The sequence below is a fragment of the Lathyrus oleraceus genome, chromosome 6, assembly GCF_024323335.1.
Source record: "Lathyrus oleraceus cultivar Zhongwan6 chromosome 6, CAAS_Psat_ZW6_1.0, whole genome shotgun sequence".
NCBI lineage: Eukaryota > Viridiplantae > Streptophyta > Magnoliopsida > Fabales > Fabaceae > Lathyrus > Lathyrus oleraceus.
In genome coordinates this window covers 380,919,298-380,946,822 of record NC_066584.1, presented here as the reverse complement: position 1 = coordinate 380,946,822, position 27,525 = coordinate 380,919,298, and the positions used below count along the sequence as shown (strand labels likewise).

General features: G+C 37.0%; 5 protein-coding genes across 13 annotated transcripts; 4 read left to right on the top strand and 1 right to left on the bottom strand.

Annotated features, from left to right (window-relative positions):
* The first annotated feature begins 315 nt into the window (after positions 1–315).
* LOC127098224 (uncharacterized) lies at positions 316–2,255 on the top strand. The gene is made up of 6 exons (XM_051036764.1): positions 316–445; positions 583–634; positions 1,147–1,236; positions 1,420–1,530; positions 1,649–1,786; positions 1,937–2,255. The coding sequence occupies exons 3-6, from the start codon at positions 1,228–1,230 to the stop codon at positions 2,165–2,167; spliced, it is 489 nt and encodes a 162-aa protein (XP_050892721.1). The 5' UTR covers positions 316–445; positions 583–634; positions 1,147–1,227; the 3' UTR covers positions 2,168–2,255.
* A 229-nt stretch (positions 2,256–2,484) lies between these two features.
* On the top strand, positions 2,485–4,452 carry LOC127098221 (vegetative cell wall protein gp1-like). 3 transcript variants are annotated; one of them, XM_051036760.1, is made up of 3 exons: positions 2,485–2,612; positions 3,602–3,989; positions 4,094–4,452. In XM_051036760.1, the coding sequence occupies exons 2-3, from the start codon at positions 3,656–3,658 to the stop codon at positions 4,231–4,233; spliced, it is 474 nt and encodes a 157-aa protein (XP_050892717.1). In that variant the 5' UTR covers positions 2,485–2,612; positions 3,602–3,655; the 3' UTR covers positions 4,234–4,452. The 3 variants fall into 3 exon arrangements, with proteins under 3 accessions (XP_050892717.1, XP_050892716.1, XP_050892715.1); XM_051036759.1 differs by lacking the exon at positions 2,485–2,612 and adding an exon at positions 2,621–2,873 and having other exon boundaries at positions 4,100–4,452; XM_051036758.1 differs by lacking the exon at positions 2,485–2,612 and adding an exon at positions 2,621–2,873.
* A 2,965-nt stretch (positions 4,453–7,417) lies between these two features.
* On the bottom strand, positions 7,418–25,684 carry LOC127098219 (protein MAIN-LIKE 2). Of its 5 annotated transcripts, none has more exons than XM_051036751.1 (11): positions 24,829–25,683; positions 24,426–24,487; positions 23,289–23,584; positions 22,789–23,181; positions 22,523–22,702; positions 21,923–22,273; positions 21,643–21,828; positions 21,459–21,554; positions 21,085–21,342; positions 20,829–20,979; positions 7,418–7,488 (listed from the first exon to the last, which is right to left on the bottom strand). In XM_051036751.1, the coding sequence occupies exons 3-10, from the start codon at positions 23,574–23,576 to the stop codon at positions 20,839–20,841; spliced, it is 1,893 nt and encodes a 630-aa protein (XP_050892708.1). In that variant the 5' UTR covers positions 23,577–23,584; positions 24,426–24,487; positions 24,829–25,683; the 3' UTR covers positions 7,418–7,488; positions 20,829–20,838. The 5 variants fall into 5 exon arrangements, with proteins under 5 accessions (XP_050892708.1, XP_050892709.1, XP_050892707.1 ...); XM_051036754.1 differs by lacking the exon at positions 7,418–7,488 and having other exon boundaries at positions 20,835–20,979; positions 21,085–21,161; positions 21,270–21,342; positions 21,643–21,821; positions 24,829–25,681; XM_051036752.1 differs by lacking the exon at positions 7,418–7,488 and having other exon boundaries at positions 20,556–20,979; positions 21,643–21,825; positions 24,829–25,684.
* On the top strand, positions 8,988–10,892 carry LOC127095761 (uncharacterized). The gene has a single exon (XM_051034406.1). It carries the CDS (start codon positions 8,988–8,990, stop codon positions 10,890–10,892), a length of 1,905 nt encoding a protein of 634 aa, XP_050890363.1.
* On the top strand, positions 25,526–27,502 carry LOC127098222 (uncharacterized). 3 transcript variants are annotated; one of them, XM_051036761.1, is made up of 6 exons: positions 25,526–25,674; positions 25,812–25,863; positions 26,394–26,483; positions 26,667–26,777; positions 26,896–27,033; positions 27,184–27,502. In XM_051036761.1, exons 3-6 carry the CDS (start codon positions 26,475–26,477, stop codon positions 27,412–27,414), a joined length of 489 nt encoding a protein of 162 aa, XP_050892718.1. In that variant the 5' UTR covers positions 25,526–25,674; positions 25,812–25,863; positions 26,394–26,474; the 3' UTR covers positions 27,415–27,502. The 3 variants fall into 3 exon arrangements, with proteins under 3 accessions (XP_050892718.1, XP_050892720.1, XP_050892719.1); XM_051036763.1 differs by lacking the exon at positions 26,394–26,483 and having other exon boundaries at positions 26,896–26,977; XM_051036762.1 differs by lacking the exon at positions 26,394–26,483.
* The last annotated feature ends 23 nt before the right edge of the window (positions 27,503–27,525 follow it).

Here is a 27,525-nt window from a genome sequence, read left to right as displayed (position 1 = left end):
CAAAATATCATAAATGCAGAATTGATTCTTGCTAACCTCAAAAGCTAGGAATTGTAGCTTCTATTGGAATTGCTTCTAGGAGAGTAGAATTGATTTTGGAGAAAAAACCCAAACAAGAAAATAAGACCACTTTTAAGTTTAAAGGAATAAAACGTGAGTTTGGGGCTTCAAGAAGCCAATCCAAACATAGCCTTATATATAATATCAAATTAATAATTGAAGTAGAAAATAAATAAAATTGTAAAATTAAAATAGAAAAATAATAAATTTGATAAATCGTAAAAGGTAAATAAATTTATTTGTAAAGCTCAACACGCCGCTTTCGCTTCTCTTTCTCTCAACACACACCGCTTCCACACACCGCTTCCGCTTCGATTCCTCTCAACACACACCGCCTTTGCCATATTCGTCTCTCATTTCGCAGATTTCGTCGCAGATTTCTTTGGTTAGTTCTCTCCTTCATCCCTCTTTTTTGTATAAACCCTAATTGTTTGAAAATTTGGATCAGCTTATCGGTTTCCAAAATTGAGACTCTCTAAAATTTGTTAGAAGCTTTTATTTATTCATTGTTTAATCCTGCAGGAAATATCGAACACTACTTCTGAAATCCAGTTTGGCTAGAGATTCAGGAAAGGTATTTGTTCAATGACTATACTTCTTTTATTTATATAATTCCATTATTGGTCTTCTACTGTGCTGTCAGCCTGTCAAATAATTTATGTTGCACTATTGTATAAATTAGTTCCAAGGACAATGCTTTTGGTCACTGCATTTTTAGCCCCCAGATACTTAAGTCCTTTTGACTGTGTATAAAATTACAACATGTATTTAGTCATCGTTGGATGGAGTGATGGTTCTACAATTGGGTTGATATTGTCTTAATAATAATATTGGTTGATCTATGCTGATACTCTCAATTTTCATCTAAGACCATCTGGTTTAGAAATAAAAGAAAGTTATAATTCCTTGCTGTTATATAATTCCTTGCTGGTTTTTTTTTATAAAATTGGTCTTAAAACTGATTTTTTTAAAGAAAATAAAAAACTGGTTTTGAGAGAAACCGGTTTAAAACTGGTTTTTAAAAAACGAATTGAACAAATACCCACCGATCATCATTTTATCTGCTCCAACAAACGAATTGTGAAGATTCTCGCCAAAGCTTCCCCGAATAACTCCTTCACTATCCGTCACGGCGAAGTGGTTCAGGCACCCTCAGATCCCTTAGATATGCATCTGGTAAAGTCTCTTTTTGTTAGAAATTGGTTGTAGATATTTTTAGGGTTTTATGTTTTCCTTGCTTTTTCACAATTCTATCAACAAGTCATTGATTAAATCTTTGAGCACTTTTAATATTAGCATTTGACGTTCCATCAGTTGGCAAACCCACTAATGTTGTTGTTGTTTACTTTGGCACGATAGATGGATCAATATGAAATTGTTTGCCAATGCAAGAAGGGGAGAATGTTACGGAAGTGTTCAAATTCGAATAAAAATAAAAATATAATGTTCTACTGCTGTACAAAATCAAAGGTAAACAAGAGTTAACCATTATATAACTTTATTAACCCTTATATAGTTTTATGTAGACTGTGTGAAATTGTACATGTAATTTGACTGTTTGAAGTCTTATGTGAACTTACTGAAACAGAAATTGTCAAATGGGAGATGGGACTTCGGTTGCCAATTCTTTTTGTGGGAGGACCAACTCAGGCGTTGTTTGTGTGGTGAAGGTATGTGTGCCCTTGTACGATACGAAGACAAGGGCATGGAAGTGTGCTCCCTGCAGGTATGCAAAATGCTGTTTTATTAAAGATGGCAGTGGTTCACTAGCTGAATCTGAAGATAGCTAATTATTGAAGAGGCTGCAGGAGTTAACCATTTTTTTTCTAAGCAATATATTTTAAATTACTATTGCCTGAATTATCTGGTACCACAGGGTTGTTCACCAGCTGAATCCGGAGAGGGCAGTGGTTCTTCAAAATCTAAACAGTGCCAACTGTGCCAAGTTTTATCAATCAAAATCAAGATTTTGGAAGCCAAGCTGGAGGTTGCTCAATCTCCGGAGAAGCACGCCAACACATCATCTGCCATTTTATACGAAGCTTTGGAAGAGGTGTCTGATGCGGTGGCGGGACTATCGCTGGATCATCAACCAAATATTTCTTAATGTGATTGTTGACAGTATGGGTACTTGAATTCATTTAGGTGTTACTTGTTTTTCATTCTTGTAATTGTGAGACTTGTTAATTGTGTCACTTGTTTCTCTGGTTTTTGCAGTTAATGTTGCTGAACCTCTCCTGAAATTTAAGTGTACTGGATTGTTGAAGTTGAAGGCACTGTTTTGGAATTTTATGTTAGCTTTTTATAGTATTTATTTGCCCTTGATTTTGTAGTATTTGACATATTGTTGTAGTATTGTACCGGCTACAACAGAAACAATAGAAGCCTATAAGTATCACTTTTTTTACTAGAATATATGAGGTTTTTGTTAATAACTTGTTAGTGACAGTTTTCTCTTTTAGTTATTTTTATGCGATGTTGACCTGAAGACTTTTGAGATATCAAAAGGCATAGTCCCTATGCATTTTGATGAGAAAGGTACATGATGGCAGGTAGGAACCAGAACCCACTTTTTTAACTCTTTTAAAAAATTTGATTTGATGTTTCTGTTTGAAGGGTGGCTGTGGCAAGCAGACTCTGCTGTGATAGACAACTTTCACAGCCTACTTAGTTCACCTAACTCCTTTTAGACCTATAATCTAACATTTTTTATTTCTTATTTTCTCTCTCTCACCCCCTTCTTATATTGTCCATCTTTCTCATTTTTTCTTTCTTCTCTCATCACGTTCCTTCTCATGGATACTCTTCTTCTGGTACGTTTTTAATTTATTTCTTCTCTCCCTCTTTTTCTACTTCTGGTACGATTTTAATTTATTTCTTCTCTCCCTCTTTTGTATGCCAACTTCTATGTCTCTTTTTTTTTTTTTTGGGTGTTGGATATATTCAAGCATATGATGCTCTTGCTGATGCATTCTTGCCATGAGATTCAAACTTGTTTTAGTGTTTCTTCTTTTCTGATATGGTTGCCTCTTAATTGAGTTCATTGAGTTCTGCCCCATGATGGCACCATTCCTTGGTTGCAACGTGGCAGGTAGGAACCAGAACCTTGCACATGATCTCATGAACTGATGCAAGTGTAAACAACAAATCTCCATGCATATTCTACTGATTTGCTTGTTCTTTTAATGTTTCTTTTCTGATATGGTTGCCTCTTTTCTGATTTGGGAATTAGTAAGTACTGTAAAGGTTCTAGCTGCAGAACTTCTTTTTCCTTTGTGGTGTTGCTCTTTTATTTGGATTTTATCTTACTGGAGGGGAGATGGTGGTGTAGTGAGGGAGATGCGTAACTTGGTTTTCTCAGTTTCGGGTGTTGCCTGGAATTTAGGGGTGTTTTGGTTGTATGCTAGTGGTAGCAGTTTGGGCGAGTGGTTGCAGCTGGTGCAGTGGAGTTATTAATCTATCTTTTAGTTAGTTTGCTGCAGACAGTTTTATTTTTTTCTATTAGCATTCAATCATACTTATATTTTTTCTTTTCTACTAGGTTGCTTCTTTCACTGTTGGGTTCTCGGTTGGCGCATATATAATTTTATGGATCATGCGGTGGAAGGATGGCAGAAACCACCAAACTCTAGACTCGAAATTCCAGTATGATCTACAGCAGCAGCTTGCGCTCTCATTGGAGGTACAACAGCCGCCTCCACCGTCCGTTTCACCGCCTCCACCGTCCGTTTCACAACTGTCGCCGTCCTCACCAGAGGATATCTCATCATCCGAATCACCGGAGGTGCCGTCCTCACCAGAGCTGACGTCCTCCGGTAGTGACTTGGCAAAGCTGCCACCTTCACCACTATGTCCACCACCACTATGTCCGCCATCACACTATCCACCGCGTCATCCGGTTCCATGGTGTTCCCGACAAGCTCCCGTCGGTTAGTAATCCCGCCGTGAGAGGAAATATTTTAAAGATATTCGTATGTCAATCCGTTAGATTTCTTTTAATGTTTGTATGTTGTTCATTCTTTTTTTTTTAAAGTTTCAGCTGAGCTGCCAGTCTCAGTGGTGCTGCCGTTGCCATCACTCTATCCGATCCCATCAAAAGCACCTCTTCTTCCTTGGTTAACCTGTAAGGAATGGAAAAAATGGAATCGTAAGGCGGTTGGCATGAATCGATAAACCTTATTTTTATGTTTGTTTTGTTTAATATTTTGTTGGTGTTCAATATTGATGCTTAGACTTGAACTTTGACATCAAATTGAACATCACTTTTTTTGTATGTTACCTACATTTGGCTTAAACCTATGACAAACCTTGTATGTTAGCTAACTCTTGTTTCTCCCTTAATTTTACTATATGTTATGTGATTAAATAGATATCAGTATCTTGTTTCCACTATTTTTGGTTTATACAGGTCTGCATCCTATTATTTGCAATCTGTAATATTGCTTCTTCTGTTGCAAAGGAACTTGGAACCTTATTAAGTGGCAGGCTAGCTTTTAGTGAATGAGACACTACATTTTAAGAAATTCTAGGAAATTATTATGTTTGATTTTCTAAATGATTGGTGGGATATTATTATGTTTGATTTTCTAAATGAATGGTATATAGACGATGGTAACTAGTTGTTCATCTCTTTTTGGCACAAGGAAGCAATCATATGCTACCAATATCCTACGATTTTTTTGATCTCTGATCATTGAGAATATATGGCTAGTAATCAATGTAATTAGGATTAAGCATATATGTAATTAGGATTAAGCATATCTGCACACCATCGTTCAAGAAGAGGCACAATACCATGAAGAAAGAATAACCAAACCCTCCACATTGGTTCCCAAAACCCACAACCTGGTTCTTTCCCAATCAAGTTTTGTAGTCTAGAAAAACTTTGTCGCTTGCAGTGGTCTAAATAATTTCTTCTTTTTTTTAGCCTTAGGAGGTCTATAATGCAGCTCATTCAAGACAAAACACATGAGCAACTGTTGATAACTAACTCGTACTTTAAATGGATATGATGGAGGACCGTCATGCAATTAGAAAGAAATGGTTAATTTTCATACTTTAGTACAAAAGACGAAAAACAATGTTGTGTGCATGATTAAGAATTAAAAGAAAAACTTAAGGGATGTAAGGTAAACTTACCAATGCTCCTTGTACCATTCTGACACAAGAGGAATGTCTTCTGCTCACCTCATGCGCCCAAATCTCATATTAAAAGGACGAGGAGCAAAAAAGCAAGGATATTCCAGCAGCTGTGGTGACAGTATAAAGTTGTGTATATTTAAGAAAAGGTTCCACAAGGCACTGGCCATCACCAGCGTACCAGATACCTTACAAATTATTTCTACCTTGACACCATTTGTAAACCAAAAGAGGTGGTGGTTCTGAATCTGTTAGCTTGATCCAAGTTGGGAGTCGCCTTCATACCACAGATATTGATCAAGATGTCCTAATCGACCTGCTCCGCTCCGTCTGGGTAGAATTTATTACCTGGCATGGCATCATGCACATCATGCATAACAGCTGCTCGGAGTTCTAAGTCAAAATGACTCTTAACATGTTGCTTAGTGACTGTCTTCACCACTCCTTTGGAGTGGTGTCCCTCAAATTGCCGAGCCAATAAATTTCCAAACCATCGTTCAAGAAGAGGCACAATACCATGAAGAAAGAATAACAAAAAAATATTTAATATAGTATCCATTTTTTGTATCGACTTACGAAGTCGGCTCATTTTATTCCGATTAACATCAGTTATCCAGTACCGAAGTTAGCAGAGATTTATACTAATGTAATTGTGAAGCTGCACGGTATACCTTTGTGCGTTGTGTCAGATAGAGATCTGAGGTTTACGTCAGATTTCTGGAAGGTTATGCAAGAAGCATTGGGTACTAAGTTGAGACTGAGTTCGGCTTATCATCCACAGATAGCACTACGCCAAAAATGACTTTTAACAGCGCATCTTAGACAGCGCTTTTAAAAGAAAGCGCTGTCTAAGGTTAAAATTAAAATAAAACACGAAAAATGTTCCAAAAAAATAATGAAAGCGCTGTCTAAGGGGGGGTCTTAGACAGCGCTTTCTAAAAGCGCTGTCTAAGACCCCCCCCCCCCCTTAGACAGCGCTTTTAGAAAGCGCTTTTAAATATAGACCTTAGTCAGCACTTTTGATAAAGCGCTGTCTAAAGTCTTTAAATTAAAAAAAAATTAAAACCAAAAGCGCTGTCTAAGGGGGCTTTGTCATAATGAGAAAAGACCAATATAACACGTGGTACTCCATCTTTGAGGTTTTGTCATAATGTCAGCTAGTTGAGCTGATGCAGTAACATGTTGGATCTTGAGTTTATTAGCCATGACTCTTTCTCTGACAAAATGAATATCTAATTCAATATGTTTTGTCCTAGCATGTAGAATAGGATTATGAGATAATAGCACAACACTTAAGTTGTCACAAAGAAGAGTAGGAGAGAAATATTTGACTCTGAGTTCAGCAAGTAGTGATTCCAGCCATAGAAGTTCAGAGGTTGTATGTGCTAATGCTCTGTATTCGGCCTCTGCATTGGATCTAGCAACCAAAGTCTGTTTCTTAGAGCTCCAGGAAATAAGATTAGGACCAATGAATATGCAGGTTCCAGATGTGGATCTTCTATCATCTGGATCATTTGCCCAATCAGAATCACTGTAAGCTCTTAGAGATAGAGCCACATTAGGATTGGCAGGGGACAGTAAGAGACCACGCTTGGAGGTACCACTCAAGTACCTGAGAATCCTCTTTACCATGCTCCAATGAGTATTCAAAGGGTTGGACATAAACTGACAGGCTTTATTTACACAGTATGCAATGTCAGGTCTGGTAAGGGTGATGTACTATAAGGCACCTACCACAGACCTGTACTGCAGAGGGTCTTCAATGTAATCAGTTCCATACTTACTAAGCTTACTGTTACTCAGCATAGGAGATGGCACTCCATTAGCTTCTTCCATGTGAAATCTTGAGAGTAAGTCTCTTATATACTTGGTCTGAGTCAAGATGATGGAACCATTAGCCTGATATGCAACTTCCAGACCAAGAAAATATTCAGGTTTACCAAGCTGCTTGAGAGCAAATTGTTGATTCAGTTGTGTAATCAGTTTATGAACAAGAAGAGAAGAAGAACCTGTAATGAGAATGTCATCTACATAAACCAACACATAAAGAGTAATGCCTTGATGATTGTAGGTGAACAGAGAGTGATCACACCTGCTAGCCACAAAACCAAAGTGAAATAATGTTTGATGTAGCTTTTCATACCATGACCGTGGGGCCTGTTTCAGGCCATACAGAGCTTTATTTAATTTGCAGACAAGCTCCTTATTGTCATGTTCAAAGCCCGGTGGTTGTTGCATATAGATTTCTTCATGAAGGGATCCATTCAAGAAGGCATTGTTAATGTCAATCTGCTGTATTTCCCAACTGTAAGTTAGAGCAAGAGTAAGAATGACTTTAATAGTGGCAGGTTTTACAACAGGTGAGAATGTTTCATGAAAGTCAAAGCCATATTGTTGGTTGAAGCCTTTGGCTACAAGTCTGGCTTTGTGTGTGATCACAGATCCATCAGAGTTTTCTTTGAGTTTGAAAACCCACCTACACCCAATAGCCTTTCTGTGAGATGGAAGTGTAGTGAGTGTCCAAGTGTGGTTGGCAATAAGAGCATTGTACTCTTTTTGCATAGCTTGAAGCCACTGTGGATGCTTAAGAGCTTGTTTGACAGTGGTGGGTTCATAGTGAGCCAAGAAGGTTTTGGGTTTAAGATTCCCAGTTTTACCTCTAGTGAGCATGCCATGAGTATTGGAGACAGTAGAGACTGAAGGTGGATTGGTTTGAGAGGGAATAGGGATATTACAGTCTGGTGCAGCAGTGTTTATAGGAGAGGAAGCAGATTCATTCACATGAGTAATATGTTGTGTATTTGAGGTAGTAGCTGCAGGCTCAGATTCAGCATGTAAAGGTGGGGGACAGTGTTGGAACTGTCATCAGTGATGTGATCAGACTGTCCAGTTGGTGTAGCAGCAGAAAAAGGTGAACTAGGCTGTACTACTCTATGGTGCAGACTGTCATTATTGATAGTAGTATCCTGCTGAGCAGGTCTAGGGACAAGAGATACAGCAAGAGGGAGGGACTTGGTGGGTCTGGATGTAGGTGTCTCTTTTGGAGGTGGGACCAGGCAAGAGTAAGGAAACTTGGTTTCATTAAAAACAACATCCTTTGATATGTAAATATGACCATCACTGCTAAGACACTTATACCCTTTGTGTTGAGGAGAGATACCAAGATAAACACACTCAGTGCTTCGCAACTGAAGTTTATGCTTATTGTAGGGTCTCAAGTGTGGAAAACATGAGCAACCAAAAATCCGAAGTGCTGTGTAATCAGGTATAGTTTTAAACAGGGCATGAAAGGGAGATGTAAAGTTAGGCAATGATGCAGTAGGCAGCCTGTTAATAAGATGAACAACATGGTAGATATGGTAAGTTTTATGAGAGAAAACGTAAGAAGTGGAGAGAGAGAGAGAGAATAGGACAAAGTTTGTTAGCACTGCACATGGGTAGTACAGTTGGCAGCAGCTGAGTGGTAAGAGAATTTAGGAATAAGCCAATAAATGAGGAGCACTCACTCTATGGTGGTATGCAGAATTTGAGTGGAGAATATCCTCCTAGGAGAGTACAGGCCTCTCTAAGTGCCTCTATTTGCTTTATATTTCCTCTGCAACTTTCTGTAATTGCTTGTATAACTAGATCCCATATGAACTCTAGTTTTCATCAATAAAAATCAGAACTTTCCTACTCTATTTTCTGTACTACTATTTCCTGTATTTAAGATACTAAATTGAACCTATCAATTTGGTATCTAGAGCCTTGGTTTCGTTTCACTGTGGATGGTTTTTACTAGAAGCATCATGGAAAACCGAATAGACACAATAGAACAAAGGATGAACAACTTTGAAGGAACAATGGAGCAGATTCGCCAGCTGGTACTGGAGCAGCAGTCGAGATCGCAAGTCACAGTGGACCAAATTCGTCAGTTGATTCAAGAGCAACCAGCTCGGAATCAAGTGAGAAATGGACGACCACGTGGAGGAGAGTATGATGACGACGAGGAAGAGGGAAGCGAAAGGAGTGCGATTTCGCGTGATTCAAGATCCCGAAATCGCCGTCACGGTGGAGGAAATGGATTTCGTTTTCTGGGAAGCAAACGAAGGTTGGAGATTCCGATTTTCAAAGGGGAGGACGCGTATGGGTGGCTCGTTCGTGTTGAGAGGTATTTTCATCTAAATGGGGTGAAGGTGCGTGACAAGTTAGATGCAGTGGTGCTAGCCATGGAAGACAAAGCTCTGAATTGGTATCAATGGTGGGAGGAGCAGGCACCATTGAGGACTTGGGAAGAGTTTAAAGTTGCTGTGATGAGAAGGTTCCAACCCGGTTTACTGCACAATCCGATGGGACCCTTGTTAAGTTTGAAACAAAAAGGGTCTGTTGTAGAGTACATGGAGAAATTTGAAATGCTAGTAGCTCCTTTGAGAAGGGAGGAGAGAATCATGCTGGATTCAATTTTTTTGAATGGATTGAAAGAAGAGATTCAAGCTGAGCTTAAACTCCATGAGAGTCAAAGCCTATCAGACCTAATGGACAGGGCTTTACTCATTGAGGAGAAAAATGATGTGCTGCATAAGAAGGGTGGCTCTTGGAGAGATAGAGAAGGACCCTTAAAACTTAAAGATCCTGCAGACTTTGGAGGATTTAAGAAGGAAGGGGAAAGAGTCAGTAGTGGGGGAAATGAGAAATACAAGGGTAGGAGATTGAATCCTGCAGAGCTGGAAGAGAGGAGCAAAAAAGGGTTGTGTTTTAAGTGTGGAGACAAGTGGAATAGGGAGCATATCTGTAAGTTCAAGCATATGAGCTTGAAATTGTGTGAGAATAGCAGTGATGAAGAAGAAGAAACAGGGGGAATAGGGGTTCAAACAGAAGAACTGGTGGAAGCAGAAGAAGAATTCAAAACTCTACAATTGTCGATGCAAAGTAAACAAGGATTTACTTCTAACAAATCTTTTAAAGTGTGGGTGACGGTGCAGGAGAAGAAGCTGGTAACCCTAATTGATTCAGGAGCAACAAGTAATTTTATTGATGCCAAACTAGTAGAACAGATGGGATTGAAGTTGGTAGAAACTCCCCCTTATGTAATTGAGGTGGGAAATGGTGAAAGAGTCAAATATCAGGGAATCTGTGAAGGGTTGAGATTTATGGTGCAGGGGGTGGAATTTAACCAACATTTCTTTTTAATGGAGTTAGGAGGGACTGATATGGTGTTGGGGATGGATTGGTTGGCCAGTTTAGGTAATATTGAAGCAAACTTTGGGGAGTTAAGCCTGAAATGGGCATCTGAAGGACAGAAGCATAGTATACATGGTGATCCAATTTTGTGCACCAAACAAGCTTCCATGAAAGCTATGATAAAAGCTTTGCATAATGAAGGCATGGGATTTTTCCTACAGACTCTGCAGGCAGAGGAGCAGTCCCCAGAATTGACAGAATGGGAAGAAGTGTTGGAATCTTTTGAGAAGGTTTTCAATCTCCCTACTGGGTTACCTCCTATAAGGAAGCATGATCATGCGATTAGGCTCAAGGATGAAGCTGATATACCTAATCTCAGACCTTATAGGTATCCTTTTTTCCAAAAGAATGAGATAGAGAAGATAGTGAAGGAAATGTTGCAAGCTGGAATTATTAGGCATAGTAACAAGTCCTTTTTCAAGCCCAGTTTTATTAGTAAAGAAAAAAGATGGAGGATGGAGGTTTTGTACTGATTACAGGGCCTTAAACAAGGTGACTATTCCTAATAAGTTTCCAATTCCTGTAATTGAGGAATTACTAGATGAGTTAGGTGGAGCTTGTTATCTTTTCTAAGCTAGATTTGAAATCTGGTTACCACCAGATTAGAATGAAAGAGGAAGATATAGAGAAGACAGCTTTTAGAACTCATGAAGGCCACTATGAATATCTAGTGATGCCTTTCGGACTATCAAATGCCCCCTCTACATTCCAAGCCTTGATGAATGAGGTTTTAAGACCTTTCCTTAGGAAATTCTGTTTAGTGTTTTTTGATGACATTCTAATCTACAGCAGAAGCAGAGAAGAACATAAGGACCACCTAACCATGATCTTAAAGGTATTGCAAGATCAGCAGCTATATGCCAACAAGAAAAAGTGTTCTTTTGGCCAGAAGGAGATTGAATATTTAGGGCACATCCAAAAAAAATAGAAGATATGCTTAAATAGCCTACACCTAAAAATTTGAAAGGGTTGAGGGGATTTTTAGGACTCACTGGCTATTACAGGAAGTTTGTGAGGAACTATGGAAAAATTGCTTGGCCTTTAACACAACTACTCAAGAAGGATGGTTTTAAATGGAGTAGTGAGGCTCAAGAAACTTTTGAGAAGTTGAAAATGGCTATGACTACTGTCCCTGTTTTGGCCATGCCTGATTTTGATGAAGAATTTGTTGTAGAAACTGATGCCTCAGGCCAAGGGATTGGAGCTGTCCTCATGCAAGGAGGAAAACCTATTTGTTACATGAGCCAAACACTATCTGACAGGGCTCAACAGAAATCTGTATATGAGAGAGAGCTGATGGCTATAGTCATTGCAATTCAAAAGTGGAGGCCTTATTTACTTGGACGGCATTTCAAAATTCACACAGATCAAAAAAGCCTTAAGTTTATCACTGAGCAGCGAATCATGGGAGGAGAACAGCAGAGGTGGTTATCCAAACTTTTAGGGTTTGATTTTGAAGTGAAGTACAAACCAGGAAAGGAAAACAGTGCTGCTGATTCACTGTCTAGACAGATGCAATATGCTCACATCACCACCATTCAGTGTGAAGCATGTGAAGGGTTAGAAGAGGAGATTAGGAAGGATGATAAATTGAGAAGTATTGTGCAGACCTTAATTTCAGACCCTGCCAGCCAGAAGGGGTTTCAGTTAAAAGGAGGGAGATTGTATCATGAAGGAAGGGTGGTAATTCCCAGAAATTCACCTAGAATTTCTTGGATTCTAAATGAATTCCATGATACTGCAGTTGGGGGACATTCAGGGTACTTAAGGACATACAAAAGGATTGCTAGTGTTGTTTATTGGGAGGGCATGAGGAAGAGAATCCAGGAGTATGTCCAGGCATGTGAAGTGTGTCAACGAAATAAATATCAAACTTTGACACCAGGAGGCCTATTGCAGCCATTACCCATTCCCACACAAGTCTGGAGTGACATTTCTATGGACTTTATTGGTGGATTGCCTAAAGTGCAAGGGGTAGATACTGTCATGGTGGTAGTGGATAGATTAACCAAGTATGCCCATTTCTTCCCTATCAGCCATCCTTACACAGCTAAGGGTATTGCAGAAGTCTTTCTTCAGGAAGTGATCAGATTGCATGGATTTCCTAGTTCCATAGTTTCTGACAGAGACAAAGTGTTTCTCAGCCACTTCTGGGCATAATTGTTTAAATTGGCAGGGACTAAACTGAAGTACAGTAGTGCTTACCATCCTCAATCTGATGGCCAAACAGAGGTAGTAAATAGATGCTTAGAGACTTATTTGAAGTGTGTGACTAGGCTCAAACCTAGGCAATGGCCTAAGTGGCTGGCATGGGCAGAATATTGGTACAACACCAATTACCATGCATCTTTGAAAACTACTCCTTTTGAGGCATTATATGGAAGAGCTCCTCCAGTGCTAATTAGAGGAGATACCCCTGGATCTGCTATAGACGAGGTCAACAAACTGACCATTGAAAGAAACCTGATGATCAAGGAGTTGCAAGAGCAGTTGTTGAGGGCTCAAGATTTGATGAGGAGCCAGGCAAATAAGCATAGAAGGGAAGTAGAATATGAGGTGGGAGATATGGTATTCTTAAAAATTCAGCCTTATAAGATGGAAAAAGAACTGGCAAAAAGGCTAAATCAGAAACTGAGTCCAAGGTATTATGGGCCATATGAGGTGATACAAAGAATTGGAGCTGTGGCTTATAAGCTCAAATTGCCTGAGGACTCTAAGGTGCATCCTGTCTTCCATGCATCTCTGCTTAAAAGAGCTGTAATTCCAACTGTGGAACCCCAACCTCTGCCAAGTTGCATGAATGAGGAGTGGCAGTTGGAACCAATGCCTGAGAAAGTGATAAGTGATAGACAGAATGAACAAGGGGAACTGGAAGTGTTGGTGAAATGGAAAAATCTCCCTGAATTTGAGAATTCATGGGAGTTGGCAGAAAAGATACGAACTGAGTTTCCAGCCTTCATCCTTGAGGTCAAGGATAGTTTTGAAGGGGGGAGAGTTGGTAGATATGGTAAGTTTTATGAGAGAAAACGTAAGAAGTGGAGAGAGAGAGAGAGAGAATAGGACAAAGTTTGTTAGCACTGCACATGGGTAGTACAGTTGGCAGCAGTTGAGTGGTAAGAGAATTTAGGAGTAAGCCAATAAATGAGGAGCACTCACTCTATGGTGGTATGCAGAATTTGAGTTGAGAATATCCTCCTAGGAGAGTACAAGCCTCTCTAAGTGCCTCTATTTGCTTTATATTTCCTCTGCAGCTTTCTGCAACTTTCTGTAATTGCTTGTATAACTAGATCCCATATGAACTCTAGTTTTCATCAATAAAAATCAGAACTTTCCTACTCTATTTTCTGTACTACTATTTCCTGTATTTAAGATACTAAATTGAACCTATCACAGCAGCAGTGAAGCTATGGTCCTAGAATTCCATAGGCATATGAGCATGAGCAAGAAGAGTTAAGCCCATTTCAACAATATTTCTATGCTTTCTCTCAACAGTTCCATTTTGATGGGAAGTGTGAGGACATGTAAGCCTATGGACGATGCCCAATTCATTGAGATATTTAGTAAATGGCCTAAACTCCCCACCAAAATCAGACAGAATTGCCTTAATCTTAGTATTAAACTGTGTGTTAACATAAGTGTAAAACTGTTTGAAAACACCTAATGCTTCAGATTTTTGCTTTAAAAAGTACACCCAAGTATATTTTGTAAAGACATCAACAAATGCTATGTAATAAGAGTAGCCTTGGCTGGATACATTGGGTGAAGGTCCCCATAAATCTGTATGAACAAGATCAAAAGGACTATGATAGACAGTATATATGATAGACTATAATATACATCTGTTAAAGATTATGAGACAAACATTTTTCTTATAAGGAAAAAAGAGGAAATTGAAAAAATGGACTATTGTGTGGGAGTGGGAGAATGAATTGATATATAAAGAATTGTGACAGTGTTCTAATTTTCCAATTCAAGTTTAGCTTTCTCCAATGCTGTCATGACTTCAACTTACTTTTGGTATCTCTCTATAATTTATTTCTTTGCTTCTTCGGCTTATTGAACTATTCCTTGCTTGCTTCTTCGCCTTTTACATTTGTGTCATTAATAAAATAAAGAGATTAGACCAACTAAACTAATTATAAATTACATATATATCATTAATAAAATAAAGAGATTAAAAATTTTTACACTATCTCCATCACAACCATTCATAATGATTACTTTAAATATATTTAAAATAAAAGTCAAACGTAATTTAAAATTTAGATTATTGTTTGTTTCTGGGATGGATCATCAATGTCAAGGCAATGATCAAGGTACAACTCTTTTAAAAGAGATTTTAATGATTCAATCAAAATATAAAGACTAGCAGAAATGAAAAGGGAGAACATGCTAAGATTTATTAATCTAAGTCTTGGAGTAGAAGAAACAAGTGCACGCAATCCCCCATCTGAGAGTCGGCATGCATCTCTGAGAGATAGACTCGTTAATAAAAATGATATATTATCGTGAATATACAAGCAATAATTTCAATCTTATTGGTTGATCAAAACCTGAGGTGGGCCAAAGACTTTATCTTCAATGCTGGAATTCGGGGAGGAAAAAAGAGGTGGTGTACCTACAAGGCACTCTGGTGCTCAAGTCAAAAAGGAGAAGAGACACATTTATGTGTTTATTAGGGTTATAATTGAATTACCTGACCCTATCAAGTGAAAGGGTTTTTATAATGTCCTTAGCGCTTGACCATTGGTCCATATTTTGGGCAGGATTTGAGATTCAAGCTCAAATTATGTGTCTGTCAGGAATTTAGGCCTAAATATAGGAATCCTAGAAGGCTGCCAAAAACTAGTTGACTACTCACTTTACCCAAAATATTGACGCAAAGGAGGAGTGGGTAGTCAACATATAACGAAGAATACTTGACTACTCATTTTCTTTGAATATGTAGACAGATGTCGACCGAAGACTTCTTGCACTCCTCTGGAGTCATATCCAAAATTTAGTATCAGTGATACTAATCAGAATGAAAAATTAGATAATTATAAAAAGGTGGCACCTCATGCCTTTGTGCATTTTACTTTGCGAGAAACCATGGTACTAATAATTTCATACAACAACATTTCGGGTATCTGCATAGGTCTCATCAAGTTCATATGAGACCTATGTTGACTACTCACTTTACCCAAAATATTGACGCAAAGGAGGAGTGGGTAGTTAACATATAACGAAGAATACTTGACTACTCATTTTCTTTGAATATGTAGACAGATGTCGACCGAAGACTTCTTGCACTCCTCTGGAGTCATATCCAAAATTTAGTATCAGTGATACTAATCACAATGAAAAATTAGATGATTGGTGTGCAGATTTCAGGAATTGAGCCAAGAAGGCATTACTCTTTATGTGTTGGTTCATGTAGATATCAAGGTTGAGATCTTCCCCCACACTTGAATTAAACATTATCCCCATTGTTTTAATACAACGTGAAAGAAGGAGTAGATAAACCTGGTGTATCTCAATGATGACGACCTCGGTCGCGGTGTCGTCCCATGCCTCCTCTCTAAAAAGATGGGTGAGGGACATGTTACACAATCTGACTGCCACATTTCAACCAAGATTCTCTCTAAGTGCATACGTGGCAGTCCACGTGGTAACTTTTTTTAACAAGTTTAAAAAATATTATATAATAAATTAATAAATAAATAAATAAAGTCCGTGTGGTTAAAAAAAATTACCACGTGGACTGCCATGTATGCACTTAGAGAGAATCTTGGTTGAAATGTGGCAGTCAGGTGTGTATCTGAGGGAATCTGAAGAACTGCAAGGGGGGGAGGGGGGGGGGGGGGTTAAGAAAAAATCTTTAACAGGAGCTAAGAGCAAAACCCGCTAACGTTACAGGAGGAAAAATGGATATTAACCCTAAATTATATAAATAGTTTATCAAGAAGAAATTTGATTTTTATCAATAAAATGGAGTTGCCCTTCTCAGGTTGTTCATTTATCTGAAAAATAAATAATATGTGATGAGCATAGTGATTTAGGGTTTTGGACCAAGAAGGATTTTCTTTTATATGTGATTTTTAATTAGTTTACAAACAAAAATAATTTTTAAATATATTTGATTTATTAAATTGTTTAATTTAAAAAATAGTGACATAGAGAAAACCTGAAGAAGATTGATGAAACAATATCAATACTAGATTTATATTGAGAAAACATGCATATGCTGGTTATTTTTTGTACATCATTTTTTTAAAAAGTAAATATGCAATGATGCAACATGACAGGATCAAAGCTCCACAATACTGGATATAGCTGAACTGTTGCATAGAATCACATGGGTGTAGTCTAGGTCAGGGTAGGTCAAAGAGAAACGCGACTTCGACGATTCGCCTGAAAGTAACACCGTCACAGCACCTACGTGGGTGACGATAATACCCCCATTTAAACCTCGATTTCTCGTGGCACACATGGCTTAACTAGATTTACCAAATGGAAAATATCGTCTTATAATTAGTAACAGAGAGGTTAGAGGGGTCTCATTACACTGTTCTGACCATATTAACGTGCATGTCCTCACTAACTAGATTTTTGATACCGAGGCCACTGGCCTTGAGGAAGAGAGAGAACTGAGAGACATTATCATGATATTATGGGGCATTCCGTTCCACAGACCCGCACTCATTCACGTGCAACTGATGCATGCGGGCCTAGCAGTCGTTCACACACTGCATATTTTTCTACTGACCCTTTTGTAGGTACATACCAACCACCAGAGGAGTATGAATACATTTCCATCCGGAGTTCAGTTGATGATATTCTACTCGAGCTTAAACAACACATAAAAACATCTGAATGAAATGGAGGCCGAGCATGCTCTTCAACTTCGCAACATGTAGAGACAACAAGAAGAGCTGCGAGTGGCTACTGACCAGATTAGCCAGCAGAAGACTGATTTCCTTGACAGGACCCAGCAAGATATTGGAGATTTGATCGAGCAGATGGATGAAGTTCTCCTAGAGTTGACAGATATGAGACAGATTGTGTAACATGTCCCTCACCCATCTTTTTAGAGAGGAGGCATGGGACGACACCGCGACCGAGGTCGTCATCATTGAGATACACCAGGTTTATCTACTCCTTCTTTCACGTTGTATTAAAACAATGGGGATAATGTTTAATTCAAGTGTGGGGGAAGATCTCAACCTTGATATCTACATGACTCTCGGGTTGATCATCCATCTTATTCTATACATTCCTCTCGGGTTGATCAACCATATCTTCATGCCCCTGCAGATAGTTTATTACCAATATCCCTTCACTCCACTAGGAGAACTTCTCAAGAAAAATCCATAATTTATTGCTCAAGTTCAAAGGATTTGTCATGACGCATTGCAAAATGTTAAAAAACTCTAATAGTGCAATATGATTTCCTCTTTGAAAATGAAGAAATTTGTATAATTAATTATATAAAATATATGCGTCATGCTGACAAAGTTATTAAAATAAAATGAACTAATGAAGTATGTAAAAATGTAAGAGGAGTGTTGAAATACGCCTCATTGATCCTCTAATTACTATGGACCTAACTTTGGAACAATGATGTAAAACAAATATATGAAAAATAAAGAATATGTGATGATCATAGTGATTTAGGGTTTTGGACCAAGAAGGATTGTCTTTTATATGTGATTTTTAATCATTTTACAAACAAAAATAATATTTAAATATATTTGATCTATTAAATTGTTTAATTTAAAAATATATCGACAAAGAGAAAACCTGAAGAAGATTGATGAAACAATATCAATACTAGATTTATATCGAGAAAACATGAAGAAATGACTTTTTACTTCGGGTAAAAAGTAATTTCAACTTCGTCCCAACGTTGGGACGAAGTGAAAAAATATTTGACAGGCTATTCACTAACTAGATTTCCCACCGTACCTGACATGGTCTCAGAGACAACATTGCTGCGAGATGCAATAGGGTCATTTGTTGCATGGCCCTCGGAACTCATTTTCATTGATGATGAGGTATGTTGAAAACCATTATGAATCATTTAGTTTTCAAATGTCAATTCTGAACCGTTACGTTAATTATTTTTTACATGATAATTTTAGACTCCTACAAAACCCGCAAATAAGGGTAAAGGGATTTTGCAGCACGACGAGTCTGTTGCATCACTAAAAGAGGTACATTTAAAGTGTTAATTATATGATCTGAATCTAAAACTACATGATTTTATAATTTACCTTAGTTATATGATTTTTAGGTATCTGCTCAAGGGTCACAACAAGTGAGCCAGCAAATTCGTAGCGTATCACCCAAGGAAGTTGGTTACGTATCAGAGCGACCGACAAGACGACTGAAGAGCTACCTCTTCCACAAAGCTCCCAAAGCGGCTAATCTGCGGTATGCCATTCCAGCAACATAACACAGAAGGGTGAGAATATAATTCATAATGATAAAGCATGATAAATATAGTAATATCAACATATATATTATCAACAAGAATCATATTCAAAACAACCCAATCATCCATCCACAAACTGGTCATATAACCAATACACCTACAAACATCAACAACGACGAAGAATACAACATCATCAAATACAACTCACAACCAACTATATAAAGTAAGAATAGTCAATTATAGTAATCCATGCTATTTCTCATACCTTGGTCATATAAACAATACAACACAAATAGCAACATCACTCACACATCATCATAATGGCCACATCGGCATAGATGAACACATAACACACATCATCATACTAGCAATGCAATAAATGAATGATAGCATAAATTATAAAAACCGACTATAGCGAATGAGACTCGACATTACCCACTGGTAACAATTCCTCGACATTACCTAACGGTAACAATACCTCGACATTAAGACACGCCAATCACACAATTCCCAACGGAAAACCAATGAAAAAGTCGAACGATTCCCAAAGGGACCTCTACATAAAATCACCTATGGCTTTCTAATCTATCCTTATTAGAAAGTACATGTTCTAAGCTTCACACAGCTTCGAACGGCGACAAAATCGGAGTTACGGATCAAAAATTACAAGGTTTCAAAGTTTGGAAAATTTGACATACTACACAGTTCATCACTTGATCCTAATAAAAATAATAGGAGACTACATCCTATGAATCATTTTATTATGTCATAGTGTAGTTCATTGCGTTAGCTTTCCAACGCTTCCAACGGTGCATCAATCGCGGTCCGGAAACTCAAGTTATGGCCTTTACAAAATCTGTCAGGAAATTAGAAAAAGCTGCTGGTTGGAATAGGCCGACCCATAGGTCGACGTAGGCACATCTTAGGTCGACCTAGGCTGTAACAAAACCATATTTTTGCCTTTCAAGCTGCTCAGGTCAACCCAGGCTGCTGGTAGGTCGATCTATGCTATATAGAAACCCAAAAATCACCATTTTAATGATGTAAACCACAAACCAACTTCACCCAAACCATTTCTAACACATATGGAACATGTATGAACCATTATACACTACAAACAACAAATAAAACATGTTTGATCATCATGAACCATTGTTAACCTAGAAATTGCTTCATGAGCAAGAAAGTCATGGAAAAATGAAAGGGAAGAAGATCAAGAGCTCATACACAACTCATATAACACCTAAACACCACAAGATCATCATCAAACATGGTGTAGACCTTCATGACTCAACAAACCATACACATATCATTATTATGTATTCAAGCATAGAAAATGGAAAATGAACAAAACTACAAAACTACACAAACCATACATGATCAAGATAAAGCATACTCTCCCCCTTACCTTAGATTGTTCTTGGTTCTAGGATTGATTCTTGATTTTGTTTGGATTCCCACAAGTTTCTTTCCTCTTCTTCTTTCTCCCTTTCTCTTCCTTTCTTCCTATTTTTCTTTCTCGTTTCTTTTTCTTTGTTCTTATCTTTCTCTATACTATTATTAAACCAACCAATAATAAAGAAGGATATTTCTAGAGTAAAGTATACTTGTATTTGAATAAAGTATGATATTTCTTTTTGGAATAAAAATATTTATAAATTATTTGTATTAAAAATATTTCCCATCACCATTTTGTCCCAATGTTGGGACGATTAGTTAAAAAAATTATTCGAACCAAGCTGAATAAGACAGCAACATCCTGCACCAGAAAATGCTAAAAATAATTATTCGAACCTAGCTGAATAAGACAGCAACATGTATCAAGTTCCTACACCAGAAAATGCTAATCATCGAAACAAACTTAGGACAACGGAGATCATGCATTAGAAGTGTATAAAAACAACAACACAAACATTGGTCTAAGCACAAACATAAGTCTAAGCACAAACAGAATTAGTAAAATATTCAAAACATGAGAAAATAAACTTTTAACCAAGTTGTCACTAGTTCTTTGGCTTTCTAAGCTTTCTTCTGTTTCTAACACGCAATACTTCGTCCGGCGAATACACTGTACGCTTTGGGGGTTTTGGTCTTAGTATTCCTTCACGTTCACCACGTATATAATTCTTCACATTATTATTATGCTGTCAATTATAAAATAGAAATTCAAATAAAAATAATAAATACCACTCACCTAAAAAACACTATTAAATAAATCAAATTTACTTAAATAAATAAGGATCACTCACCTCACCCTCATCATAATTATGATTGTCATCCCCATCATCTGCATTATTATTATTGCCAACCTCATCATCCCCATCATCTGCAATATTATTATTGCCAACCTCATCATCCCCAACATTTGCATTATTATTATTATTATTGCCACCCTCATCATCTTCATCATCATTATGATTTCCACCCTCATCACCTTCATCATTATGATTTCCACCCTCATCATCTTCATCATGTTCCTTAAAATGATCGTTATCAAAATCGTCATCCTGAACATTACCAACATTGTCATCACGATCGTGATTAGGATTGTTATCCAAACTTTGGTTCGTCAAAGATAAAAAGTGCTATTAAACCTAAATTAAAAAAAAAGGGAATGAAATACCGTAGGCTGTGGAGATATCTGGAAGGATAAGACTTCCAAAGACTTTTCGATGGATAAGGCTTCAGGCGGGTTGGAGAAGAGGGTCTGAACCTGAACCTGAAAAGCACAATAACATATCATGTCAATTATAAAAAAATTCAAAGAAAAGTAATAAGAACCAAAAGTGCTTTGCAACCTTACTTACTTCATCTCGAGGTGTAGGTGCTCGGAACCTGGAGGTGGATGCAACTTGAGGTGTAGATACTCGGAGGCTGGAGGTGGATGGATCTTGAGGTGTAGCTGATTCCAAATTACACATAGGAGGGGAAGTGGAGATTGGGGAGGTGTTCTCTTGTGTAGGTTCTTCGGTTTCGATTTCATCATCTTCCTCCTGCATACAACGGTATTGAAAGCAAAAAAAATCAGAATCAAATTTCATTTGTGTTTCATGCCGGTTACGAACGTGTACAAAGAAAAAATCAGACCTGCACATAATTCACTAGCGGCTCATGCGCGATAACATCCTTTTTGATAAGGAACATATTCCTTTTCGTCCACCGCGTATTGCAATTCGTATAAAAAGGGTTGAACTTCCTCCAATCTTTATCTTTTTCCGGGCCTCTTTCCTGCAAGTTGATTCTTTTAAAATTACCAAAGCTTTTTCTCACATGTCCCCGCTCCAACCCCAATTGTTTCCAACAAATATGTACTGGATGTTTTGCAATATTATTAAAGCAGATGGTATATACTTTCGCATATACCATCCAACTTTGACGTTTGAATTGATCGGGCAATTCAACTTCTAGACCATCCCTCTTATAAGGCAACAAATCCACCTTTAAAACATAAAATAAAGTATTAATAAACTACACTAAAAAAGATACACAAATGAGCTCACAGTAGCAATGAGATTAACAGGATATATATTAGATGCAAGAAGAAGACTAACACACTAACTAACTAACTGAGTTTTTAACTTACTAACATCTAGGCTTGACTAAGCTAAGTTATACAACAAGATAGATAATCCTTGAACTATATACTCTAAATAAGTACAATTCACTTTTGAGATGTAGGAAACTTACATCTTCATCCGTCATTTCCCGAAGCTTTTCATAGCAAGTTGTCATGGAAGGCATTAAAGATCTAACCTTAAAAGTCTTAAATGTTAGATTCACCCACCCCAACATTAAAGGAAATTGACTCGGTAGTATATTCAACTCAAATATCTTGCGAAGGCATTTGAATCGTTCAAATGCAAATACCTACAAGAAAAACAAAACAAAAAAATAAGCATTTTTGTGTTGTATTAAAGGAAATATAGATGTATGCATATTGATAAATGTCTTACCAACAGAAGATATGCAAAACCGTTCAACGTTTTATTTCCCTGTCGTACTTTATTCATTGAAACCTTGAGGGTAGCAAGCACGGCTGCCCCCCAAGCATAACTGTCAATATCATGTACTTCAAGAAAGGGTAAATAAATAGCAGAAACACTGTCGAAAGAAGAAGTGGTAAAAAGAAGATTTCCTAATAAAAATAAAAGATATGCCTTGACATGTGAATTTACATTCTCCTCAGTAACAGCAATATTTTTAAATTTATCTTCCAAACTCTTTAAACATATATCATGAGACTTTTTTCCATTATGATACAATAACAAATCATTAGCTTCAACTGGACTTACGGCCAAATGATTTACTATTGTGTCAATAGGATCCTTTGGTTCAATTCCTGAAATCTGCACACCAATTGTCACAAGTATATAAATAACTTAAGTATATAAATAACTTAAGAGTAATTCCTATTAAGTGAAATAAATGAAATAAAATAAAATAAAAAATATACTTGTTTCCCATCAATTGGAAGTCCTGTGATATACATTACATCTTCAAGACCAAGATCAATTTTAGTATCCCCAAACACAAAGTGTTCTTCGACGTTTTCATAAAAGCGAAGTAAAGCGGCGATCATTTTGTTAGGCATGTTAAGTTTACCCTCGGGGAATCTCATAAAATATTTGAAACAAGTTTTTTCCACTTCCTCTTTTACTCTAGGATCTACAGTCCAATGAGTAAACTTGTTTAACTTCATCGCAAAACTAGTGATATCGACGAAAACCGTTTCGGGATCCATTTGGGTACCTGTACAAATTCATTTGATTTTAAAAACAAATCACGCCACAAAACGGTGATGTTATCACTGTTTATGTTTAGAAACACGAGACACTAATTAGTTGATGATAATGATATTATAAAACACTAATCATTTGATGATAATGATATGCCACTTATCTTTGTATCCAGGGCTGCGTTAGTGTCCTTGATAACCGGGCAATGAGATCACAGTCAGTTTCAATACTGAGCATAAATCTAGACCCAACGCAATCCGGACATGACAATATTATACTCATATTTTTACAATTGGCGTGATTAGGTTCACCTATAATCTAATGTCCATTTCTCAAACGATCAATCGACAAAGTTATAGCAACCAGCACGACTAAGAGTTCTTCATTCTCCACCTTTTTTTTTGTTTATCCAAGGATAACTAAGTAGGTTTAATAAGGAATGGTTAATAGATTCCTGTGATATAAAAACAGCTTATCGTGAAGGTATTCACACAATCAACTTCTTATTGGATAAACATTCTAGTGCAGCATTAGTTTCTAAGGGTCTACTATGTATCAGGAAAAATAAACTAAAGGAAAAACGTAGGGTGTCTCTTCTATTCACACCATAGCAATGGTACCAAATTGGTGAATAACCAACAAAGATGGTAATGATAATCAATTAATTAATTATATATAATAAACATACTAGAAATTAGACACTACTCAAATTATAATGCTTGTTACAATAGTAACTACTACTAATCTACTACAGCTGATCACATGTCAGTGTTTATAAACACAGATTTGACCTAATACTCTTAGTTAGGGTTTAGATACAACCATGTACTACTAAACCAAGTCGAAAAACTTACTGGTATAAAATTGAAGCTTTTTATCGAACTTGCGATCCGACTTTGAATCCGATGAATCTGACCTGCACGCATGAGAAAATAACTCAATTATTTTCAACTTTAACATCATCTAAACCAATTTACACAAATATGATGCATAGGAAAATTGTATCCAACTAAAATCACATAAGCTACTGTCACATAAGCTAATGTCAAATAAGCTACTGTCACATAAGCTTCAGTCTCATAAGCTAATATCAAATAAGCTATTGTCACATAACAGATTGAAACATATAAAACAAACATTCTAAAAAACCCATTTGCTTAAATGATTCAAAAATGAAAACTATTATCCTAAATGATTAAAAAACGAAAACCCACAATGCATAGACACAAGAACAAAAAGGAAAGAGAATAGTTGTACCTGAAAGTGCGAAGAAAGAAGCTGAGATTTGTAAAGAAGTTGAAGAATCGCGTTTGGAGTAGAAGAAGCTGAGTTGAAGAATCGCGTTTGGAGTAGAAGAAGCTGAGATAGAGAATCGCGTTTGGAGAAGCTGAGTTTGGAATCACGTTTTGGTATGGAATCGCGTTTGTGAAATGTATTTTCAGATTGGAGGGTTTGAGAAGGTAAATGGGTAACCGACCCGTTTTGATTGGTAATCTTAATCAAATTTGGTTTACCAAATTCATTAATACAAAGCAAAGAGAGTAATGAAGGAATTAATACAAAGCAGAAAATTGGAAAGTAGAGAGTATGGTAGCTTGAAAATAGAAGAAACAGTTGAAAAGAAATTAAAGAGGGCAATGAAGGAAAATTGTAAGAACCAAAATATCATAAATGCAGAATTGATTCTTGCTAACCTCAAAAGCTAGGAATTGTAGCTTCTATTGGAATTGCTTCTAGGAGAGTAGAATTGATTTTGGAGAAAAAACCCAAACAAGAAAATAAGACCACTTTTAAGTTTAAAGGAATAAAACGTGAGTTTGGGGCTTCAAGAAGCCAATCCAAACATAGCCTTATATATAATATCAAATTAATAATTGAAGTAGAAAATAAATAAAATTGTAAAATTAAAATAGAAAAATAATAAATTTGATAAATCGTAAAAGGTAAATAAATTTATTTGTAAAGCTCAACACACCGCTTTCGCTTCTCTTTCTCTCAACACACACCGCTTCCACACACCGCTTCCGCTTTGATTTCTCTCAACACACACCGCCTTTGCCATATTCGTCTCTCATTTCGCAGATTTCGTCGCAGATTTCTTTGGTTAGTTCTCTCCTTCATCCCTCTTTTTTGTATAAACCCTAATTGTTTGAAAATTTGGATCAGCTTATCGGTTTCCAAAATTGAGACTCTCTAAAATTTGTTAGAAGCTTTTATTTATTCATTGTTTAATCCTGCAGGAAATATCGAACACTACTTCTGAAATCCAGTTTGGCTAGAGATTCAGGAAAGGTATTTGTTCAATGACTATACTTCTTTTATTTATATAATTCCATTATTGGTCTTCTACTGTGCTGTCAGCCTGTCAAATAATTTATGTTGCACTATTGTATAAATTAGTTCCAAGGACAATGCTTTTGGTCACTGCATTTTTAGCCCCCAGATACTTAAGTCCTTTTGATTGTGTATAAAATTACAACATGTATTTAGTCATCGTTGGATGGAGTGATGGTTCTACAATTGGGTTGATATTGTCTTAATAATAATATTGGTTGATCTATGCTGATACTCTCAATTTTCATCTAAGACCATCTGGTTTAGAAATAAAAGAAAGTTATAATTCCTTGTTGTTATATAATTCCTTGCTGTTATATAATTCCTTGCTGGTTTTTTTTTATAAAATTGGTCTTAAAACTGATTTTTTTTAAAGAAAATAAAAAACTGGTTTTGAGAGAAACCGGTTTAAAACTGGTTTTTAAAAAACGAATTAAACAAATACCCACGATCATCATTTTATCTCCTCCAACAAACGAATTGTGAAGATTCTCGCCAAAGCTTCCCCGAATAACTCCTTCACTATCCGTCACGGCGAAGTGGTTCAGGCACCTTCAGATCCCTTAGATATGCATCTGGTAAAGTCTCTTTTTGTTAGAAATTGGTTGTAGATATTTTTAGGGTTTTATGTTTTCCTTGCTTTTTCACAATTCTATCAACAAGTCATTGATTAAATCTTTGAGCACTTTTAATATTAGCATTTGACGTTCCATCAGTTGGCAAACCCACTAATGTTGTTGTTGTTTACTTTGGCACGATAGATGGATCAATATGAAATTGTTTGCCAATGCAAGAAGGGGAGAATGTTACGGAAGTGTTCAAATTCGAATAAAAATAAAAATAGAATGTACTACTGCTGTACAAAATCAAAGGTAAACAAGAGTTAACCATTATATAACTTTATTAACCCTTATATAGTTTTATGTAGACTGTGTGAAATTGTATATGTAATTTGACTGTTTGAAGTCTTATGTGAACTTACTGAAACAGAAATTGTCAAATGGGAGATGGGACTTCGGTTGCCAATTCTTTTTGTGGGAGGACCAACTCAGGCGTTGTTTGTGTGGTGAAGGTATGTGTGCCCTTGTACGATACGAAGACAACGGCATGGAAGTGTGCTCCCTGCAGGTATGCAAAATGCTGTTTTATTGAAGATGGCAGTGGTTCACTAGCTGAATCTGAAGATAGCTAATTATTGAAGAGGCTGCAGGAGTTAACCATTTTTTTTCTAAGCAATATATTTTAAATTACTATTGCCTGAATTATCTGGTACCACAGGGTTGTTCACCAGCTGAATCCGGAGAGGGCAGTGGTTCTTCAAAATCTAAACAGTGCCAACTGTGCCAAGTTTTATCAATCAAAATCAAGATTTTGGAAGCCAAGCTGGAGGTTGCTCAATCTCCGGAGAAGCACGCCAACACATCATCTGCCATTTTATACGAAGCTTTGGAAGAGGTGTCTGATGCGGTGGCGGGACTATCGCTGGATCATCAACCAAATATTTCTTAATGTGATTGTTGACAGTATGGGTACTTGAATTCATTTAGGTGTTACTTGTTTTTCATTCTTGTAATTGTGAGACTTGTTAATTGTGTCACTTGTTTCTCTGGTTTTTGCAGT